Genomic DNA, 22154 nt, shown 5'->3' with positions numbered 1-22154 from the left:
TTCTCATTTTTCCGAGGCCAGGAGGAACAGGCAAGTTAAGAGGTTACTTGCCCCTACCGCAGACCTTGACCCTGGGGGGCCTCTTTCTTGGGCCTGCCTTTCCTACCGGGGACAGGTTGGGAGAAGCCTCTGCAGAGAATTTCTAATTGATACCCTCTGTTTATTTTTGCACCCCTAATTACCCTTTCAACTTGCCATGGTTTATTTTTAGAGGTTTCCCATCCACCTCATTAACAGCTAGTAAGAGTTCCTGTCTCATATTTCTACCATTTATACCCTTAATTAAACACAGTGGCCTTTGTTATCTCTGAGTAGTGGCCTTGTTAGAATTTAAATAGGATGACTTGCAGCTATTCTTAACAGCTTTTTAAGCATTCCATCCCTTTCCTCCAACCTTTTTGTGTGCCACTGGACTAGCTAGAGCCCTTCTCCCTGGGGCTCTCTTTCTGTTCCCTTTGGTTATTCTTTTCATAATCAAGGGCGGGGCTGAGCTGAGCGTGTACAAGGTTTGGGATTCTGGCGCTCTGTTTTGTGGGTTGGCTTTGTTTTGTTGATTTCCTTCCTTCCTTCCTTCCTTCCTTCCTTCCTTCCTTCCTTCCTTCCTTCCTTCCTTCCTTCCTCTCTCTTTCTTTCTTTTTCTTCCTTCTTCTTTCTTTCTTTCTTACTTTCTTTTTCTTCCTTCCTTCCTTCCTTCTTCCTTCTTCTTCTTCTTCTTCCTCTTCTTCCTCTTCTTCCTCTTCTTCCTTCTTCCTTCTTCCTTCTTCCTTCTTCCTTCTTCCTCTCCTTCTCCTTCTTTCTTCTTCTTCTTCTTCTTTTTTTGGCACCCTTGGCCTCCTTCCTTTCCCCCCTCCCGGAGTTGTGAGGGAAGAGGTTGGTTGGGATTTTTTCAAGATTTGCCATCCAATGTGTGAACAGAACAGCGACACTTAATTAAATGTGCACCAGGACTCAGATCCCTGATCTTACACATACTGATCCTCCCACCTCATCAGGAAAGTGCTGCCTAATTACCTTTTCCTGCTGGCCCAGTTTATTTTCAAACCTTTGTGGTGGGACTGGCCAAATATTGAAGGCATCCATCATCAGAGGCACCTGATCCTAGGTACCACCTTGCAGAGAGAGGGAGGCTGGCATAGCTCAGGAGCGCTCCGTCTGGGGATGCAGTGGCATGGGCCCAGGTGGTTAGGACAGGAAGGAAGATGTTTCCCCAGCAGTGTTTGGGGGGGGCCTGCGGAGGAACCTGCACTTTGGGCAAGGAAGCGCAGTGGTCTGTCCTTCGTGGTCTGGGCTCAATCTGTTTGTGGAGCTCACAGACTCTCTGGCAAGAGATAAACATGTTGTTGTACTGATGGCTCAGGGACAGCCCGTGGGGTGCAGATTGAGGGGGTGCCCAAGCCCTGCAGAGGCAGGACAGAGCAGTTAGGGTCAGAATCACCTTGGCCTGAATCTCGGTTCCTCCCCTTGGCCTTGGGCAAGTGACATGACTTCTTTTCTCTTACTTGTTTCCTCGTGTATTATGAAACAATACTGAATGGTACCTCCCTCATAGCACTGATGTCAGAACCAGTCAGGTAATGCAGGAAAAGAACCTAGCGTGGAGACTGACATATCACAGACATTGAAGAGATGATAGCTGCTCCTATTAGTGTTATGGGAAAAAAGTGGCCACTGTAGTCCTCAGTGACCACTCTGGACCATAGGGGTAGTGGAAATACTTTAAAAACCTTCCAAGTATGTATTCTCTTTAGTCCATTTCTCCCAGAAACGACCCTATGTTCCATGGATGGTGTAGGATAATTCTGGGTCATTGTGATGATGTTGACTTTAGCTTATAGGAGAAGTCATCTACTCATTCCCAACTTATCCAACAAACATTTATCAAGCCCCTTCTATATGCCACGCACTACACAAAGTACAGTAGGGACATCAGCTCTCAAGCGGCCTCCACTCTTTTGGGGAAGACCCTAACTATAATATACATCAGAATGAAATGTCTTCTAGAAAGAAGAAGCAAACATTGGACTTATAGAGACAGAGAAGAAGGAGCTGACCTGGGACATGCAGAACTTGGGGAAGATGGAGGAAGGACATTTGAGGAGGAACGTGAAGGACAAGAAAGGTTTCAAGGGACAAAGGAGAGGTGAAAGAAAGCTCCGGGATGAGGGATCAGCGTGAGCAAAGTCATGGAGAAGTGGAAATGCAAGGTGTTTGGGAAATGCTGCCTGTGTGGAGAAAGGAGGTGAATGTGTAGGGTCACCTGGCACTGGCCTTGAATCCCACAGTAAGGAATCTGAAGGAACGGGGCTGAGGGGCCAAAGAGAAGTGACATTGGAACTTTGTTCCAGAGAGATTACTAAAGGACTATGTAAACATAGCCTGGGTCTCAGCTTTTCATGACCAGGAGGCCCCTTTCATTAATGTACTCCCACAGATCTCATAGTTTGATTTCAGTTGTGTAACAAATCATATCCATGAGGCTGTATTGAAGTAAATGTACAGTTTCTAGTAGTTCTTTTAAATATTGCGGATCCCTGGATAATCTGTAAGGGTCACTTTGGGAACCAAGGCGGGTAGTGTAGAGAAGTCAAGGAGCAGAGATGTGCAGCCTCCTTAGTAGACGCCTGCTGTTGTCGGGGCCAGAGGTGAAAGGGCAGAGGTGCGGTTTCTGAAAGGCGGGACAGGTATGAGACGGACTGTGGGTGGAATGGACAGGGCTTGGTGAGTCACTGGGGCCGAGGAGAGGGAGGAATAGAAGATGAGTCAGAGGCCCTGGGCCTGAGGAGTTGAGAATGTCAATGGTGCCATCACCAAGACTGGGAGCCAGAGGGAGAAGCGTCAGTTGAGAGTGGGATGCACTGAGTTTGAGGTTCCCATAGTCATCCACCTGGAGTCCTCCAGCAGGAAGTTGAGAGCTTTCGAGGCATCTCAGGACATTTTCTCATGACAGACAAACTGAGACTCAGTTGACTTCCCATCCTCAGACTCAATGCATAGGACTAGTGGGTAGGACTGGCACACTCTCAGGCTCCCACCTTCTTCTCTCTTACCTCCAGGCTCCAGTCAGTCCCCCATCACAAAGGCTTCCCTAAAATGCTCTAGTATCTGTCCCTTGGGGCCTGGGTAATGCTTATTGACTATAAGAAGGAAAAGACTGGGTTAGGGAGAGGGGTGGGTGGTGGAGGGGCTCTGGAAGAGGTTCGAGGCCAGGGCAGCCCTCTGCCATTGCCTCCTGGCCCTGCCTGTGCCCAGTCTGCGGTCAGCTAGCTTAGAGCAGATGCTTTCAGTCATGGTCAACCTGATTGCCTCTGCCTTTGCTCTGTGGTGACACAGGGCAAGGGTGCAGGAATGGAAGCAGATGGCTTGCCCTGCTGTGGTAGGGACTGAATTGTAATATCACGGGTGGGGGAGGGGGACTGTTAGAGCTTCCACACTGGGTGCCTCTGCTGCTAAACCCTGCTCCTGTCCACATTGACAGCGTGCTGCTCATGGGACGGCCAGACAGATACCCAGGGTGGGAATCACCCCACCCCAAGACTGTCCAGGAACACAGCCCTCTGTGACTACCTTCCATGTGGAATTCAGAACACAATCGCCCTGTGAGCTGGGTCTGGATCAAGGTCTTCATGATTAGGAAGAACTGTCCCACTCCAGGTAAAGCCAAACCTCTAATTCTAGGACCAACTGTTCCTCAGAGCATGGGCCGGGGTTACTGGCACTGGAATCATCTGCCAGCTTGTTGATACATGTATTCCTAGGCTCCAACCCAGGTCTAGGGCATCAGGATCTCTGTGGTAGCCATTTACATTTTTAACCAGCTTTCCAGGTGGTTCAAATGCACAGTAAGGGTTGAGAGCCCCTGCTGGAAACCATTACTGTGACTATTCCCTTGGGCCTCTCGAAACAATTTTGTCAACCACACACTTGCTATTCTGAATCTGGGTACTTGACTCTGGTCTTGGCTGGTGGGTGCTCCGCCCCGGTGGTAGATGCTTCCTCTCTGACAGTCTCGCGAGATGGGGCACCTGGATGTGTAGGGTGGCGGGAGGGAGAGAAAATCTTTGATCCTTGCCACGGGTGGAGGACAAGAGCACGTGCATGAAAAAAAAATGAGACAAGGCAATGCACACGGGCGCGCACAGTAAGGGAGTGTGTGCCAACAACCGCTCAGGAACGTGGTGGGGGCCCTCTCCCCTGCACCAGTCTGGGGAGGCTTTTCCAAGAAGAGGGGCTGAAAATTAGGTCTTAAATTAGGCTGGATGTTTATGTTTATATTTCCCAGGGGAGGCGAGGGCATCCTGATGGCAGAATCTGCGTTAAGTAAAGCATGATGAGAGGTGGGGTTGCCCACGGAAATGGTGACGGGAACTCATGAGGTATCCTGAATGCCAGATGAAGCCATTACAGTTTCACGTAAGGCAAAGTCCTTGATAATATTTAAAATTTTATGCAAATAATAATCATTCCTTTCCCCCCTATGGGCAAAAGGAGAGTCAGTACAAGTTTTAGAGTAATGGTGGAACGTACACCAAAGATGTCAGGGGAGGAGTGCCTGGGGGGGCTCAGTCGCTTAAGCGTCCAACTCTTGATCTGGGCTCGGGTCATGATCTCAGGGTCTTGGGATCGAGCCCTGTGTGGGGCTCTGGGCTCAGCGGGGAGTCTGCCTGTCTGTCTCTCTCTCTCTCTCTCTCTCTCTCTCGCTCCCTCTGCCCCTCACCCTTGCTCTCTCTCTCTAAAATAAATAAATAAATCTTTAAAAAAATAATAAAGGTAGTCAGGGTAATGAAACGACCAGGGACGTATAGACCATCTTTTTAGGGGCTGAGAAGTAGTTGTCCAGGGGCCAAATCTGATTAGAATGCCTAGGGTTTTGTTTTGTTTTTTAATTTTAATTTGAATGTCTTTGGATAGAGCTTGCCCCCTCCAGGGCCCACAACCGGCCACCCTACCTTTGACTTACAGCCTCACACAATTACGCTACACTACCCTCCCCGTTACCAATCCCCGGATCGGCATAGGGGAGGGTGAGAAGTGGAAATCCCAAGCAGCGGAGGCCACGGGGGTAACCCATGATGAAGGTCTAGAGAGAGGGGGCAGCGAGACAACACAGAGAAAGGAAGAAACGCGGTGTCGTGGCTCAGGCAGGGAGAGAAGGGAGTTCCAGGATTAAACACGTGGGGGAAGGCTACTCAAGTTCATAGACGGCCAGAGGGCCTGCTGGGCTGCAGCAGGACATCCAAGGGCCTTGTGGAGGGCAGGTGGCAGGTGGTCCTTGGGAGAATAATGGCAGCTGGGGATGGATCAGCAGCAGCATGGAGGCTGGAGGTAATATGGGGGCTGGGGGGTGGAAATGGTGTAGAAAGTTGGGGGGAGGCCAAGGACTGGGCCTGGTGGCCCTCTCACTTCTGGGGATATATGCCTAAGAGTTGGGGTGCCTGCAAAACTGGCTCCAAGATGGACGCCAGGGTCAGGAGAGAAGCTCCAGGAGGGAGGGCGAGTACACAGGCAGCACTCTCTGCAAGACGGACTGGGAACGCTTGCCATACTGAGCCACCTGGGCTTTGTGAACTGGTGGGAAGGCAGTGGGGGAGGGTGTCCCTGTGGTCTGGCTCTGCTCTAAGTGCGAGCACACTTAGGTGGTGGGTCTCCTGTTTGTTTGGCTTCGCCTGGGGGGCTGGCATGGCCTGCCTGTACACCCCGGCTTTGAACCACACAGTAGAAGGGTGGTTTCCTCTGACATGTCACCGTGCGCTCCGTGTGCTCCCTGAGCAACCGGGCTTGACCAAGGCTGAGCTGTTGCCATTCATCCTGAGCTGGCTCACCCCGTCCTGCTCCCAGGCAGCCTAGAATACCATGGCCCTCCTCTGCCCCTCAAGCCAGAAGCTGAACTCCGCTAGATCAGCTGGGCTTGCAGAACTTTGAATTTAAACTTCCACCAGCTCATTTTCCATTTGGGTTTTAAAGGCTCCGTCACCGTGCTCCTCGGTGCCCATAAGGCTGATGAGATTGGCCGCTCAGCTGTGGATGAAAGCGGGGAAGTTCACGTTGGGGGTTCAGGATGGAGTTTGAGATGAAAACTGCTCAATGCTGCTTGGCTTCACGTTTTTCCCCAAAGTGAAAATCCAGCTGGTTTGTTCCCCGGTTTGTCTCTGAAGCAGTGTCTGGTATTTATAGAGGACTGCACCAAGGGCCAATCAGCTCAGAATGGAAATTCCTGAGCCTGGAGTTCTCTGGAGCCACTGGCTCTTGGCTTTCTCTCTCCCTGGAGTTCAGCTAAGGTTTTCTCTTGAAAACTTGTAAGCTCTGAGAAGTTTGAAGAAGCATAAATGGAGGATCTCCATGAAAACACGGACCGTCTTTCCCTTGGCGTGGACGCCTCATGTGTTTGTTAGAGTTAGGGGCAAGAAGGTGGGCGAAAGGCATGGAGACAGGACCCTTGGGGGCCCCAAGGAGCTGCTGCAGGGTCCGGCTCTCTGCAGGTGACGGGCACTGTCCCCTGTTCCTTCTGCCACTGGGACCTCCCACTTCTGAAATTCTGCACCCATGCTAACCCACTGGGCAGAAACCAGAATTGGTTGTTAGCACAAACATTCCAGCTGCAAGGCAAAGGGATTGCGAGATAGCTGACATTTCAAAAGACAGCTGGAATGAGTGAGATATCAATGGACACATTCGTTAAATGTCACTTTGGTTTCTCTGCAGTGTTCAGTGCTTAAGTTATTCTAAATTAATTACCCAGCCACTTGATTTATTCTGTACATTTCCCCCTCCCTGCTCCCTCCCACCCTCCTCAGACTTCAGAGCAGTGCAGTCTTACTCCCTTTGTTCTCCAGTGACTCAGCTGCCAAAGGTGAACAGGTCTCCAAGGAGGGAGGACGTGGTTCACGCAGCACTGGCTTCTGGTTGCTTCTGGTCTCGGGCTGCCAAAGCAACTCCACCTCTGTCTTACAGACTGGTTGGGGGGAGGCAGAAGGGGCGGGAAGAAGAGGCTCAGAGAGGTTACATTACCTGCCCAGGGTAGACTGGGGAAGCTGAAGAGCCAGGGCCTAACCCATATCTTCTGGCTCTTGAGTTGACCAAACGTAATGGTGTCGAAGAGATGAATCCGTCCTCACGTGGCAAATTAGGCAAGATACAGCGTTACATGTCAGGTGGCCCCTGCGATGAAACAGAATGGAAAATACACTTCCACCTCAAGCTTCCCAGCCAGGGAGAGAGCAAGCCGGGAGCATCCGGGCAGTCTGATGATTCAAGACCAGGAGGCACGGGGAGAACCTTTCTGCGTAAGAAGTCAGGCATCTTTGGACCATCGGCAAAAGAAAGCTAGTGGTAATTTAAGGAGGACAGTTTGTGAAGCTTCTCTGGTTCTCTGATTTCACCATCCACTTTCACTGCCATGTGCCATCATCAGTAATGTCTCCTGAGAGCAGCCCTTTCAACGGTGATTCGCAAGTCCTCTGTCATCTCAGGGCTTCGTGTGTCCACAAACACTGAGAATTTCTAGCCACAGGTTTTCATTCCTCGTTGTCCCAGCCCGAAGGGTCCCCACAAGCCTGGCTCAGACACAGACTGAAGCCACACAAGGTGAAGCCATAGAGAAAAGAAGAAATGCTCCATGTCTCAGGATGCCTGAGGCACCTGCCCACATGGCTGCTCAGTGTCTCTCTGGATAATCCCTCATGTGTCACCAAAAACCCCAATCTGTGCAGAAAAAAAGAATCACCTCAGGGAAAAGAGTCACACATCTCCCCACTCTGCCCCCAGTCCTAATTTACTGCCTGTGAGTGTCTTCAGCTGAGACCCCTGCAGGAGGAGACTCAACCCTCTGGTACTGAACAGGAAGAGATGCAAGAAGGCAGGAGAGCTGAGCTAGCCTGTGTGCATTCCTGAGTTTCCAGAGCTCCTCTGCACCCTCTGCGTTCTTCTGCCTGCCCCCTCTTGTGGCAGCTCATCATCGATTTCCCTTTTCATCAAGTCTGATGGCACAGGCTTTGTTTGGAGCTGCATATTGTAGAGTGATGAGCCCTCCTGCCATTTCTGAGCTTTCCAGTAGAGCTACTAAGTTACAGCAAGACTTCGCTCTTCCTGGCATTGTCCAACACAGGACATGTTTATGGGATGACTGACTAGGGTTGGGGGTGATGAGTGGACTCCACAATTCTTTAGCTACTCCTGGAAAAGTAACTGATGTGGGGGGGGGGGGGTGGCAAATGAATTTGCATGAGTCCTGGTTCACAAACAGGCCATTGCAGGGTTCTCTCCAAGAAGAAATGAGGCTCAGGGTTGCATAATGAAGGGTGTACACATAAGTGGATGGCTTAGGCAACCCTTCTCTAGGTTTACCACATTATAGAGTAATTTCCTCTTCATGTGTCTGTCTCCTCCTCTGTATTGTGAGCTCCTTGAAAAGATTTGTTTTGTTAGAAGGCAGCTCAGCATCATGTTGACCAATGATTAAGCATCATGCTTAAGCATGTGGACAATGGGATTTAGTTATCTGGTTTTAGTTTGTATGACCATGGGCAGGTTTTTTGACCTCTTAGGGTTAAAGAGAAAATTAAATGAGGTAATGGATGTAAGGCACTTAGAACAGTGCCCAGTAACGAAGAAGTATGTAGTGTTGGCTAGTTGTTATTATTAATTTGTGTGCCATCAGCCTAGCACGTTACCTGATATATACTAAGTGCTCAACATGTTTGTTGAGTGAATACCTATGTGCATTCAACAAAAGATGAACCTGCATTCATGGGAGTTAGTCCAGCTGAAGTTCTTGAGTGTTCTGAGGCCAAGTAGGGCAGGAGAGAGAAGTTGGGCTGTGGGGTTGTGTTTGGTTGGCAGGTTGGGAATTGGTCCAAGACATTTGCAGTTGTGGGAGAGGAACTCCAGAGGAAATTGGCAAGAATTGGGTGAAAATCTAGTTAGCCGGTTAAACCTCCATCACTGTGCTTGGTCCTGCATGAAGTATCACAACATATGTTTATCAGCAAAAGTCCCAGAGGTGAGGATGGACAGAATGTCAGCAAATGGCACCTTATAGGTGATTCCTATAGGATACTTTGTAGTGTCCTCAAAAATTGAAGCCCTGTGAATACTACCTGAAACTATCTATTGATTCAATGCAATCCCCATCAAAATCCCATTTTTTTGTAGAACTAGATTCATCCTAAAATGCATATGGAATCTAAGGGACCCTGAGTAGCCAAAACAATTTTGAAAAAGAACAAAGTTGGAGGATTCACACTTCCTGATTTCAAAACTTACTGAGAAGCTACAAGTAATCAAATTAATGCGGTACTAGTATAAAGGCACACATATAGACCAATGAAACAGCATAGAGGGCCTAGAAATAAACTCTCACATATATCGTCAAATGATTCTCAGCAAGGGTGCCAAGATCATTCAGTGGGGGAAAAGACAGTCTTTGAAACAAATGGTGTAGAAAAAACTGGAGATCCACGTGCAAAAGAATGAAGTTGGACCCTTACCTCACAACCTATACAAAAATTAAAATGGATCAAAGACCTAGGTGTGGAGGGTGGGGGGATGGGTTAGCCTGGTGATGGGTATTAAAGAGGGCACATTCTGCGTGGAGCACTGGGTGTTATGCACAAACAATGAATCATGGAACACTACATCAAAAACAAATGATGTAATGTATGGTGATTAACATAACAATAAAAAATTTAAAAAAAGACTTAGGTGTAAGAGCTAAACCTATAAAACTCTTCAGAAGAAAATATAGAGGTAAAGTATCATGGCATTGGATTTGGCAAGATTTTTCCGATTCGACACCAAAAGCACAAGTAACAAAAGAAAAAGACAAATTGGACTATCTCAAAATTTAAAACTTTGTGCATCAGAGGACATGATCAACAGCCACCCACAGAATGGGAGACAATACTGTATTTGTAAATCATAAATCTGATAAGGGATTAATAGAGGAATCCAAAAACTCAACAACAACAAAACAAATTTAAAAATGAGCATAGAATCACTATATTGTGTATCTGAAACTAATATAACACTGTGTGTTCACTACACTGGAAGTAAAATTTAAAACTTAATAAAGTTTTTTAAAAAATGAACAAAGGCCTCGAATAGATATTTTTCCAAAAAAGATATACAGATGGCGAATAGCACATGAAAAGATACTTAACATCACTAATCATTAGGAAAATGCAAATCAAAGTCACAATTAGATACCACTTCACACCCATTATGACACCTACCATCAAAAATACATAAAATAACAAGTGTTGGTGAGGGTAAGGAGAAATTAGGACTTTTGGGCACTGCCTACGGGAATGTAACATGGTGCAGCCACTATGAAAAATGGTATGGCAGTTCCCCAAAATATTAAATATAGAATGACCATCTGACTCAGCAAATCCACTTCTGGGTATATACCCCAAAGAACTGAAAGCAGAGACAGGAAGAGATCTTTGTACACCCACATTCACAGCAGCATTATTCACAATGGCCAAAAGGTGGAAGTGACCCAAAGGTCCACTGACAGATCAATGGAAAACAAAAGGTAGTATATTCATACAATGGAATATTATTCAGCCTTAAAAAGGAAGGGAATTCTGATACATATTATATAACATGGGTCAACCTTGAGGATATTCTGCTAAGTGAAATAATCCAGACACAAAAGGACAGATATGATATGATTCCACTTACATGAGGTACCTGGAGTAATGAAATTCATGGACACAGAAAACAGAATGGTGGTTGCCAGGGGCTGGGAGGTGGGGGGAAGGAGGGGATGGCAATCCACTGTTTAATGGGTACAGAGTTTCAGTTCTGCAAGGTGAGAAAAGTTCTGTGGATGGCTGGAGGTGAGGGTTGCCCAACAGTGTGAATATACTGAAAGCCGCTGAACTATACACTTGAAAAAGGGTTAAAATGGTAAATTGAAATAAGTATATTTTCCCCACACGCACACACACAAAAGGCCAGAGCAGAGGCGAGGGGAGGAAAGAGGTGGGTCCCTGCAAACGTGGATGAAAACAGACTTGTGAGTCAAGTGATTTCCAAGCACTTTGGATGAACTTGTGAGGAATCTTTTTATGAGGCCCTTGATTGATCTGTTTTTGTTCATCTGCATCCTCATCGGTCAGCTCTGCTCGGGCACACCTCCATTATTATTCACATCGCTTCCTTTTTCCTTGACCCCTAAATCTTGATGGTTCCCGAAGAAACCCTCTTTGAGACTCTCCTTGTCTGCTTGTACCCACGTGGCCGTGTCAGCCTCCTGTCTTCACATCTCATTCTGGTGCGTAAGCTTTCTATAAATTAACATCTCACGCCCTACCTCTCTGCCAAGCTGCTTCTCGAACTACGGCTGTCTGCTGCACATTCCTGCCGCATCCCAAATTCAGTTGGCCCAAATCGGACTCATTGTTGAGCCCGAACAGACTTGATCTGTTGAGTCTCCTGTTTCTATGGAAGGCTCCGTCGTTTTTCTGGTGCCTCAAGGGTGAGAACATTCAACACTCTTGAATCTCCCTGCCTTCCAGATCTGTTCAGTCACCAGCCCCGCTGTGTGGTCCATCTGTGGCCACCGTGTCCTGTACAGGTGCCCTCCTTTCCTTGTGTGGGACCTCTGCCTAGCTCAACCCTCTGCCCCCTCCTGGGTGAATGGCCGCAACTGCCTGCCAGCCTCTTGGCCTCCCGTCTCTGCTGGTGGGCTTGCCGCAGCCGTGCTGGGAGTGCCACTGTGAACCAGCCAGAGGAAAGCCATGGTGGGGGAGGGGGGAGGCCAGGCCTGTTCCCCGCCCTAGGGCATCAGACATCTGGATGGGGCTCACTGCAAAGAGGAGCGGGACACGGGACAAATCACAAAGTCCCGAGGGGCCTGTGGCTGCAAAACAGCCTGAGGAGAGGAGGCCAGGTGAGGGGATGAGGTGTGGCAGCTAGACAGAGTCTCAAGGTCAGGCAGATCTTGAAGGTCTGGGGGATGAGCTCGCCTGGGAGCAGAAGCCAAGCCAGCGGTGGAGGGAGGAGGGGCAGCAGGTCCATCTCACGGAGGCAGGGGGCAAGAACGAGGCAGGGACCAGGTCTGCAGCCTGGTGGTGTGGTGTATGGACCCCTCGGCCCGGAATGTGCCCCCTCCTCACAACTTCCCCACCCCGACTCTTACCCATCCTTAAAAGCTCTGGAGCAGATGCCCCCTCCCTCTTGAAGCTGTCATTCTGCCCCGCGGTGATATGCTTTCTTGGGCTTCTGGAGCTTTCTATTTCACCTCCTGTCCTGCGCTCACCACTTTCTACCTCGGACTATAGTTCCTTATGTTGCCAATTTACTAGACTAAAGCTTTTTGTGGGCAACGTTCAAGTCCGAGGCTGGCCCAGTCATGGGGCTCTATCTAGTCCTTGAGTTCACGCACCAATGAATGGACTGTAGCTTCTCTTTGTTTCTCTGAATCAGCCGGTCAGTAGCTGTCACCCTCCACAGGGCTGCTCACTTTGCTGTGGTCACCCCAAGTGCTAACCAGTGATTTCCAGTCCTTCTTCCCCTGGGCGCTTGAACCCCTATGTCCTGGGAGGCCACATGAGTAGTGGTAGGCAATGAACTGGGAAGGAAAGGGACATGTGTCTCCTCCGGACCACAGTGTTGAGGCCAATAGGAGAGGTTTCAGAGCGCTCGTTTCCCTCGGGTGTGGCAACGAGCCACGTTTGGGATGTTGCCTGTTCTTGTCATCCTGAGCCCCCCCGCCCCGCCCCGAATCAATACGATGAGCAGAGCTCCCCCTTGCTGACCTGTCACGGGCACGAGCACAAATGAGAAGTAAGCCTTTGTTGTTCCCAGCCACTGAAGTCTGAAGGTTGTTATGGCTGCCTAACCCAGCCCGGCCAGCCAGACACATTTACCCTGTCACTTGATCCGCTCTAGATACCAGTCACATCACCGAGCCCTGCCTGCTGATGGGTGACCCGACGACAGGCAGAAGCCAGGGGAGGCTGTGTGTTTGGGAAGCAGAGTGCTTCCCTCAGCAGTTCAGTTCCCTCGGTGGCATCTCACCGTGGAATGCCAGTAATTTAGCTGCAGATGCGCAAGAGCAGACGGTACCTTCCACTCTCCTCTCTATGGGCTGCTTCCTAAATTAATTAAAAGCTGGGGGTGAGCACAGAGAATATTCTATTAAGTCAGAATGTCCTTTTTAAATGTTCGAGTCTGCGGTAGGATTTTCTCCTCACTCGGCCAAGTGGTGTTTTATGAGAGTTAGCAGGATTCCTCCCCTGGTGGGCGGAAACGTTGCACTTTCCAGCTATGAGCGTGCAACCCGCTTCCCTAGAGAAGCTTGGGCATCTGGAGGGGCTGCTCGTTGCGCTGAGCAGCTGAGGAAACAGCACAGCCCTGCGCACCAAATGCTCTTTGAGTCGTAAGCCTGACAAAACACAGGTAGATTTCAGCTTTATGCGGTATGCAGGTATTCCTTGGGCAGTACTAAAAACAAACAAGCCCTTCTGCTGTACCTCCGATGGAAGGGAAGTGGCTATCTATGTGAAACAAAGCTTAAAGATGAAAGCTGTGTGGTGTCCTGTGTGTATGCGGACGGCTAAACCTTGGGAACATACGATGACAAGAGAAATGGGCAAGAGACAGAGATTTAATTGAATAAAAACTCCAGGCTGTGACGGGGCGGGAGACATGAAGCGGTAATTAACAACATAATTTTTTTAAATGATGTTGCAATTAATTAATATCCTGAGTATGTGAAGGAAGGGGGCGGCCTCTTTCAGCCCAGAAAAACTGCTAAATAAAGAAGAGAACTTTGCATTTTTTAAAACACATCGATATGCAAAAGGCCCTGGTTATCATGACTTCAGCAAAGCTCAAAACACCAACCCAAGAAAGGTTTCTCATGGCAGAGAAGCTAACAAATGAATCGACTTTGTATTTCATTTTATTCTGAAATTTGTAATCCATTTTATTCTCATCTGTGAGGAAGAGGTATTGGGCTAGATAATGAAGTTGGCAGACATTCAGGTTCATTCATGCTTTGGGTTGAGGACTAGTCCCCCCAGAAGACATTGGGAGTGGGGTTCCTGGAGCTGAGAGCCTCCCTGGGGTAGACTTCCCAGCCTGTAGAAATTTACCAAGACTGCTGTAATGGGAGCGGTAGCAGTTGGGTAGGTGGTGTGGGGCTAACCGTAATCTGCTCAGGAAATGACTTCCCAAAACCACTGAGAGGTTCACTCATGTGAGTTAGCTGCTTGGACATAAAAGGAATGTCTGAGAGCAGTAACTATTCCATGATTCACACCGATCATACTCCCTCCTCCAAAAGAGTTGAGTGGTCATCCTCATGTGTCTAGGGGTATGAAGATGGCAGCTGGACATGAGTTTTGAGATCACTTCTGGAAAGATCCTCTCACACTCATTTCTGGGCTGCTCATGACCCAGGAAACTCAACTGTCCCCTTCCTAGTTGCAGGACCCACGACATGTGCTCAGTGATCGAGTTGGCTGTGTTGATGGGGTCAGTCTAGAGTCAAGAGACAGAATGAAGTTTATGGCCTGCTCTGAGTCTTGCCATGCCTTTGGGTTTTTTTGCTCACTCTCAAAAGAATTTCCAGCTGCAGTACTGCCTGACTAGGATGGCCTATCAATCACAAGACATTTGGAGAGAAAACTTATCTTTATACCAATGACACATTAGCTCCTAGCCTAAGGCTCAGTACAGAGTGGAGTTTGGTTTATCTGCCTTTACTTTTCTTTTCTTTTTTCCTGCCTTTACTTTTCTAAGCTGAAAACATCTCTGGCCACAATATCCTGGTCACCCTCATGCCAATCTGAACTTTGGGTAGAAGACACTGCCTAAAGTTATATCAGCAGAGAAACCTGATAACTTGGCTTAAGGTGAGGGTTACTTTATTGAGTTTCTGCTCCTAAAGCATGTGATATATATAAAGAATAAGACACAAGGTGTGTGAATAGCTTTTCCCTTCTTGCCCTTCCACTGGTGGAAGAAGGTGTTCTTCCAGCAGACTTGCCTCTTGCAAGTCACACACACAACTCTGGAAGTTGGCATTGTGTCGTCACAGATAAAGTAGAAACTCACCTCCACGAATTTACCAGGGCTATACAGACTGAGATTGAGCAAATCAACTGAGTTATAGGTGGTTGGTGGGAAGACCAATATGAACTCAACAGAAACATACTATTACAATACAGAAGAGTTGAAACATGTTTTTTTTCCTAAACTGAATTTGGCCTAAGGTAGAGCTCTAAAGGGAAAAAAAACCAAAAAACCTTCACTACCACTGAAACAAACACCGAAGTACTTAGTAATCTATAGAACTAAAGTTTAAGATGAATATTGTCCCAGAGTCAGGGGGGCTGAAATAGGCTTAAGCTGACTTTGTTTCAATCAAGAAGATTCTCTTCACAGAAAGATGGATGCCAGCTATGACTTGGATTAAAACTCCCCATTCCCCAAAGAACATTTTATCTAGGTGTTTCTTTGACCTATTTAGGCATTTTCAACAGTTGCTTGATACTTCATGGAATTAATAAAGCTACGCATAACACAGAAGTCGTTCTGGAACACGTGTGCCTTCTCTTCTTTACAACGAAGGTTATTTTTGAGAACAAAGATCCCGTATTCAAACAAGTGTGGTCCTTAACTGTGGTGTGCCAGAAAACATACAGCATGTTTAGTTTCAGCAGAATCATTCCTAAAGAAAGAGACTAAGTTCCCATGAGGAATCAAGACATTTTCAGATGATGAGGAAAGTCAACAAGGAAAGGGGGGCGGGGAGGAGCCCTGCACGACCCGCGGAAGGTGCGAGGACACCTCGGAGCGCTCATGATTTCACCGTAGGACCAGGAGCCTACACTTCGGTTTGTGTCACAGAGGCGAAGAGCTTCTGAGGGTCACAGCTAGCCTTGTAAAGGCTCTTGGCCCGATCTGCATCTTCCCGCAGGCCATTGCAGACGCAGCCGGGGCTCCATCCCATGTCCTTCTTCTATAGGCTTGTGGAGCTTGGTGGAGACACAACACTGCAGGAACTCAAACCACCTCCCCCGGGAAAGACAACTATTTTACACTGTATTTTATATGAACCAGCTTCTGGGCTCTCCACGCTTCTTTCTCTCCTACTTTTCCCCCCTTCTCTTCTTGGCAGCCGATCCATAAAAAGTGAAAACCACAGAAAACATCACCTTGGGAGACAAGAAAGACTAAGACAGGTCTGGCCACACGACAAGGGTCTTGGCCTTGACCTACACAGGAGCGGTTCAGACTCGTGCTACGGCCGCTGCTGCCCCTGTGCAACACTGTGTTTGGACGGTGGGACGAGTGCAAAAAAAACGTCGCTGAGTCCCGTCGGTGTCGCCCGGCCACGCAGCTCATGGTGTGGGAGGTGGTTTCGGAGATGGGCACGAGCTCTCGCTGTCAAAGCTGGCAGCCCGGCCCTGCCACTGCGGAGAGGGGAGAAGGGGGGTTATCGATGGCCAAGGGGACTTGCATTTCAACTTTCAGAACTTCTCTGGCCCATGCACTGAATTCACTTTTCCCGGCTTTTCATAAGCTTACTTGAATTTTGCTGTCAGCCATGCAAAAACAGAAAGAAAAGAGCTGTAGAGCCTCTAGTTTGGAATACCTGATTTAAAAAAAAAAAAAGACCTACTGCAGAGATAATGAAAGCTTTTTCCACTATGTGCAGTGTGTGTGTGTGTGTGTGTGTGTGTGTGTGTGTGTGTGTGTTAATGAGGTGCTATGACTGGACCATTTCTGAGTGCTTCAGCCATTTTTCACACTGAAAATCGGATTATGTTAGCAGGGAAAGAGGCAGTCTACAGCCAAGAACCCACGATCATGAATTATTAGCAATTTGTCTGGGAGTTGTTAGTACAGCTACAAACCTGATATTGCTTTAGCATCCGGCTCTCTTTCTCAGGCTTAATGCTTCCTGGGGGCACTCATGCCCACCTTGTGAGGAGGTGGGGGTGTGAGGCCTGCAGCCCCTTCCCCTTTCCGGAGCATCCCCTGCCTTCTCCCACCTCACAGGTTGTCCCGTCAGCCCCACCCTGACCCTTCTGTCGAGGTGGGTGTTGGAATGAGGCATAATGGAGCAAAGGAGAGGGCTGAGGATGGACGGGGACCCGCACCTGAGCCATTCGACCCTTCCTTAGATTGAAAAGCCAGTCATGCTGGAGCACTGCGTTCTGGGCAAAGATCTGACCCTGGGAATATTCTTGACCCATCTTGGAGCCGTGTAACTTCAAAGTGAGAGAGTGTCCACCGCTCCCTCCATCCTTCTTGGATGCTGAGGAGACCCAAACCTCTCCCAGGTACCCACGGGATGGGCTCCGGAGGGAGTCAGGGAGGTGGTCGAGGTGGCCTTTCTGAACAGAAGTACAGTCTCCTCTGCTCCCCCTGAGCTCTGGGGGTCTCCATTATGGAATGATGGGCCAAGTAGAAGCTGCTTTATGCATTTGTACACGAATGGGGGCGGGAGGGGGAAGGATGCCGTGCTCCCCACAACACAGCCATTTCTAGACAGAGCTGAACCACCTAAGGAGTAGACCGTTTGTCAGCCAGTGTTTCCTACTGGAAACCCACAGTGCTGAGGAGAGACCCAGACCTGTGGAACATCTCCACACTCCCACTTCTACAGAAAGCCTCTGTCAACTTCCCCGGGCTCAGTCCCTTAGTGTCCCTGTGCAGGCCAACCGGCGGATCTTTACAACTAACCCAACGCTGGACCATCGGGTATGGATGACCACCAGTACGTGCCCTAGGTCCGAGCAATCTTAGCATGCTGGACCTGTGGGCAGGCCCAGGGCATCATCCAGCCAACTCTCTAGTTCTTGCCCGTAACAAAACCAAGACACAGAGAAGTCAAGACACAGCTAGTTAGGGGCAGAGCCAGGATGTGAAACCAGGTCTCCTAACTCCCAACTCACTGCTCCTTTCACTCCATCCTGCTGCCACCTTAGCATCCGGCCACAGCAAGGGGAGAAGGAGACATACGGTGTAGGAGGAAGCCTAACCTCTTCGGGTCCACACCCGGGTACTTACTCCTAACTCCAGGTGGCAGTCTCTCTGCGTGCAGCGTCCACGTGAATGAAATCACAACCGAGGGTTTCCCTGGTGAAATATTTTAAATAAATAAGTGCCTGGTTGTTGAGCCCACTGTGACTTCTGACTCAAGTGCTTCTTAACCGGAAGGTGACACAAGATGATCACCAATGTTCTCAGTCAACGCACCTTTGTTTTAGGGGTTCCACTTTTTCTGCACCAGCCTATAGTGTTGGTGAACGGTACATGTAATTACTGGCTTCTCCCCTGGGTAAGCATGCCACTTAAACAATCCGACTGATAGGCCAGTGCGGAGGAGAAAAAGCAAGATGGCCACACAGAGTACCTTTCTTTTCTTTATATAATAGCCCAAGTCACACAGAGCGTAATTGCTAATCCGGGACACATGAGGAAGGCACGCTGGCTTCCCTGGCAGCCCCTGACTGTTTCTGTGAAGATAAACAGAGGACGGAAATGGGTTTCGTGGACAATGGGATGGTGACTGATTCCAGCAGGCTTATCACAGTGGCTCTGAAATCCCAAAGACCGGCCCTCCCTGGCACCTGGGAAGGTGATCGTTCCAGGACGTCTGTGTTCCAGTAAGACCTTCTGTTATTCTGTGATGGGTCACGCTCAGAGATCTGAAATCTCTGGAAGCTGATCTCCACTTGGCCCTTCCTGATAGAACGCCTTTGGGGAAGGCTGCTGGTCAGCCTCGGCTCTGCGTGCGGTGACAGCAATGACACGCAGCACCGGGCAGGGGTGCTCAGAGGGAAGGGGACCACTGCCGCTGCTGCCGGGAAGGATGCTCGCTGGGGCTTGATCAGATCCTACTCGCGAAAACATCCCAGCAGGGAAAAATACCTTTTCAGTTCATTTGTTCCCCTCAACCTTATTTTAAAACCCCAAACAAGCGAGCAAGTAGGGTGCCCTCTGTTCTCATTAAGAAAAAAGAAATGATCACAGCACTCGAAACTCCTCGAAGAAAGGTACAATCTAAATAGAGAGTGCTTTATGGATGTGATGCCGTTTATCTTCCCGGGAGCGGGAGATTTCTTTATGTAGGATACAAGTGGGGGAAACAAATTCTAGGAGCAAGGTTCTTGCTCGATGTCCAGAACAGAAGCGAGGAGGCAAGATGGGAGCTCTAAGGGTAACTGAGGTGATAGATGTTAGAGTGCAATGCATCACTTGAGCCCAAAGAGGGTTTACTTTGTATCTGCCTGGTAGGTTTTTAGATGCAGTTTTACGAAGATACTTAAACTGTGGGTGCTAAAGGTGTAGGTGAAATCCTAGGTTGCCAAGATGAATGTCATTTTCAGCTTCTTCATACAGAGAAATGATCAGCTGGGCAGAAAATGGTAGGATAATGAGAGGGGGAGGGGCAGGCTCGGGAGCTTCGTGCGTGAGGTCAAGAAAAAAGTAAACCCAAAGGATATGAATCAATTTATTCTCTTTTCGTTTTCCATATACTGTTACTTTCCCCTTACTGTCTCATCAAATATTCATTTTCAAGGGCTTGATTCTACTTTATCTTTCTTTCTTTTGTAGTCTGGACTAGTGAGTCAGAGTTTTCAAAGGAATAGGACTTGGAATCAATTATTTGGCTTAATTAGGTTGTATTCATCACGGAGTGATTCTGGAACTGAGGACCGGCACCTCTGTGCTCCCTGCATCCACCCCCAACTCCAGCCGCCCCTGGCTGGTAGCTTCAGTTTGCGTGGACAGAGTGGCCCAGTTACATGGGGAGGGTTATCTCCCTGAGCTGGCAACACATGAGGGCTCCCTGGCTCCACCCGTCATGATTTAGGGTCAGAGTTTCCTAGAAAAGCAGAGATGACAGAGCCGACCCCATCATTTACCAACCAGGAAACTGGAGACCAGAGGGGGCAGTGAGTTGCCTGAAGCCTTGTAGCCCATCGGGGCCACTTAGCTTACATGTCCCTGCCCCTAAACCATCTGAACGTTTTAGTATGCTTGCTTATTCTACTCTTAAATATCTCCAAGGGATTTAAGAGGAGAGAGGGGGCGTGGCACCCTCCCTTGGTTGAATCAAGCCTGCATTCAGTGAGGTGCCAGGTGTGGTCCCTAGGTCATCCTCAGTTCCGTCCAAGAGCTGCCTTCTGTGGAGGCAGAGGCTGGTTGTGGGTACCTCACCCACACCCTGCAGAGAGAGCCTTCTGCATAAGAGCGGGCAGAGGCTCCCTGGGGGAAGGGAGCCGGAGAGCTGAGGGGCCGGTCTCCGTCATTCAAGCTTTCACAGCTGTGGTAACATCAAGGCAGCCACAAGCTAGAAACAGGAGGCTTCCGATGAACAGGAACCGCGTCTATGCCTTACTTCTCATGCTTGGCCTCGAAGGCATGCCCACCTCAGTAGGTAAATCAATTAGCCTGGCTCCTGGAACCCTCTCTCCCCCACAGCCCTCAGTCTCTCCTAAGATACCTCACAGCGCTGGAAGCAGGGAGAAACAGGCCCGGCCACACCAAAAAGAGAAGGGAGAGCTGACAGGTCCTCTGGCTTTGTTGCCCACACCTTTCCTGTGTCCCAAAGCCCAAAAAAGGGATTACAGTTGACCCTTGAACAACACTGGGATTAGGGGCACTGACCCTCTGCACAAAGATCCGATATGACTCTGACTCTCCCAAAACTTAACTACTAATCACCTACTGTTGACCAGAAGCCTTACCGATGACATAAACAGTCAATGAACACGTATTTTGTATGTTATAGGAATTCTATACTGCATTCTTATAATAAAGCGAGAGAAAAGAAAATGTTATTAAGAAATTCATAGGGAGAGAAAATACATTTACAGTGCTGTGCTGTATTTATCTAAAAAAAAATCCACACACAAGTGGACCCACACAATTCGACCTGTGTTGTTCAAAGGTCAACGGTACTGTTTTTAAGGTGACTGCTTTTAAGCTGAGGGGCCATGTGGTGTAAGGATGAAAGCTTTATTTATTTATTTTTCATTTGTAGATTTTCCAGTTTTAGACTCTAGACTTCCTAGGCTTAAAGCCTAGGATGAACAAACAACCACCTGGCTTTCTGGGATCTGGATTGAGGTATGAGAGCCTCAAAATGAGGTTTCAAGCTTGCCTGGCTACCCACACATCCCAACCCCTTGGAGAAAAAGCAGGCCTGGGAGCAACCAGGATGATAATTTGAAGGATCTCATGTTGGTGGAGTTTGGTGGAGGGGAGCCGACTGTCAGAATCACTGGAAGGGACATTTTCTTTGCCATTGAGAGAAATGACTGGCCCAAGATTAAACAGCAAGTCCGAAGGGGCCCAGATTGGAGCCCAAGCCTCAGGACTCCTCGGCAGTGCTCCATGTGTTACATCTCTTTTGGGATCCTCTTGGAGAGCGTGACGCCTCGAAGCCATACTCTCTCCAGCAATGGGAGAAGCAGCATTCATGGCTGCAGGGTCTTGTCTCTGGCCACCTGCATGGAGCCCATGAAGACTGCCTTGGGACTGCCTGGCTAGAGCCTCAGGGAACATAGTGACTCGACAGGGGTAGAATTTCTTGCCAAGTTCTGATCTCACCCTCTTGGGGCTTTCTCCCTGAGGACCGACTTGGCCTGGGCGGGGCGGGGGGGGTGCTCTCTGAAAGCATTCTGGGCCTGGCACCATGGAGACACTGGGCAGGCTTCCTCCGAGTTTTAATTTTCCATTTAGAACTCAGTGTCGCTTTCAATATGCTCGACATCCGAGGCTTTCCGTCAGGCAGCTTCCCCCTGTCTTCCTCCATCTCTCTCCTGCTGCTTACACACTGGGCGAGAAGCATGGAGCCTCCACGCACCCCGGGAGGGACCCACGCAGGCGAGGTCACACAGCCGCCGACTGCCATTCTCCAGCCCGAGTGGCCATGCAGCAAACATGCCAAGGGCCGAGCACGACCTCACCCACCTCTTTGAAGGATTTCTTTACCTCCACCAAGGAGTGCCAGTGTGCGATGGGCTTCCGCGGGTACGCCAGCATCTCGTTCCAGTGGTCCCGGCCCAGGCCTTCAGCGTTGATCCCCACGCGGCAGACTCCTATGATCTCATTGTGGCCCACTCTGGGGGAGAAACAAAGGACCCAGAGATGCTGACCAGACATGCTGTCAGAAGGGGAAG

General features: G+C 49.0%; 1 protein-coding gene across 9 annotated transcripts in view; it reads right to left on the bottom strand.

Annotated features, from left to right (window-relative positions):
- SYT6 (synaptotagmin 6) overlaps window positions 1-22154 on the bottom strand; it is a 99680-nt gene that overhangs the window by 26486 nt on the left and 51040 nt on the right. For 6 of the 9 annotated variants that reach the window (XM_073896106.1, XM_073896102.1, XM_073896103.1 and 3 more), the window contains exon 6: window positions 21946-22096. In XM_073896106.1, coding sequence (XP_073752207.1) covers window positions 21946-22096 — 151 coding nt within the window. Of the gene's footprint in view, window positions 1-13597; window positions 16428-18030; window positions 18100-21945; window positions 22097-22154 lie in introns of those variants that run through there. The other 3 variants (XR_012379310.1, XM_073896105.1, XM_073896104.1) reach the window with 3 other exon arrangements.

The sequence above is a fragment of the Callorhinus ursinus genome, unplaced genomic scaffold (assembly GCF_003265705.2).
Source record: "Callorhinus ursinus isolate GAN/ISIS: 27379988/994484 unplaced genomic scaffold, GSC_fseal_2.0 scaffold9, whole genome shotgun sequence".
NCBI lineage: Eukaryota > Metazoa > Chordata > Mammalia > Carnivora > Otariidae > Callorhinus > Callorhinus ursinus.
The sequence above is the reverse complement of the archived record's forward strand: the minus strand, read 5'-3'. Positions and strand labels throughout refer to the sequence as shown.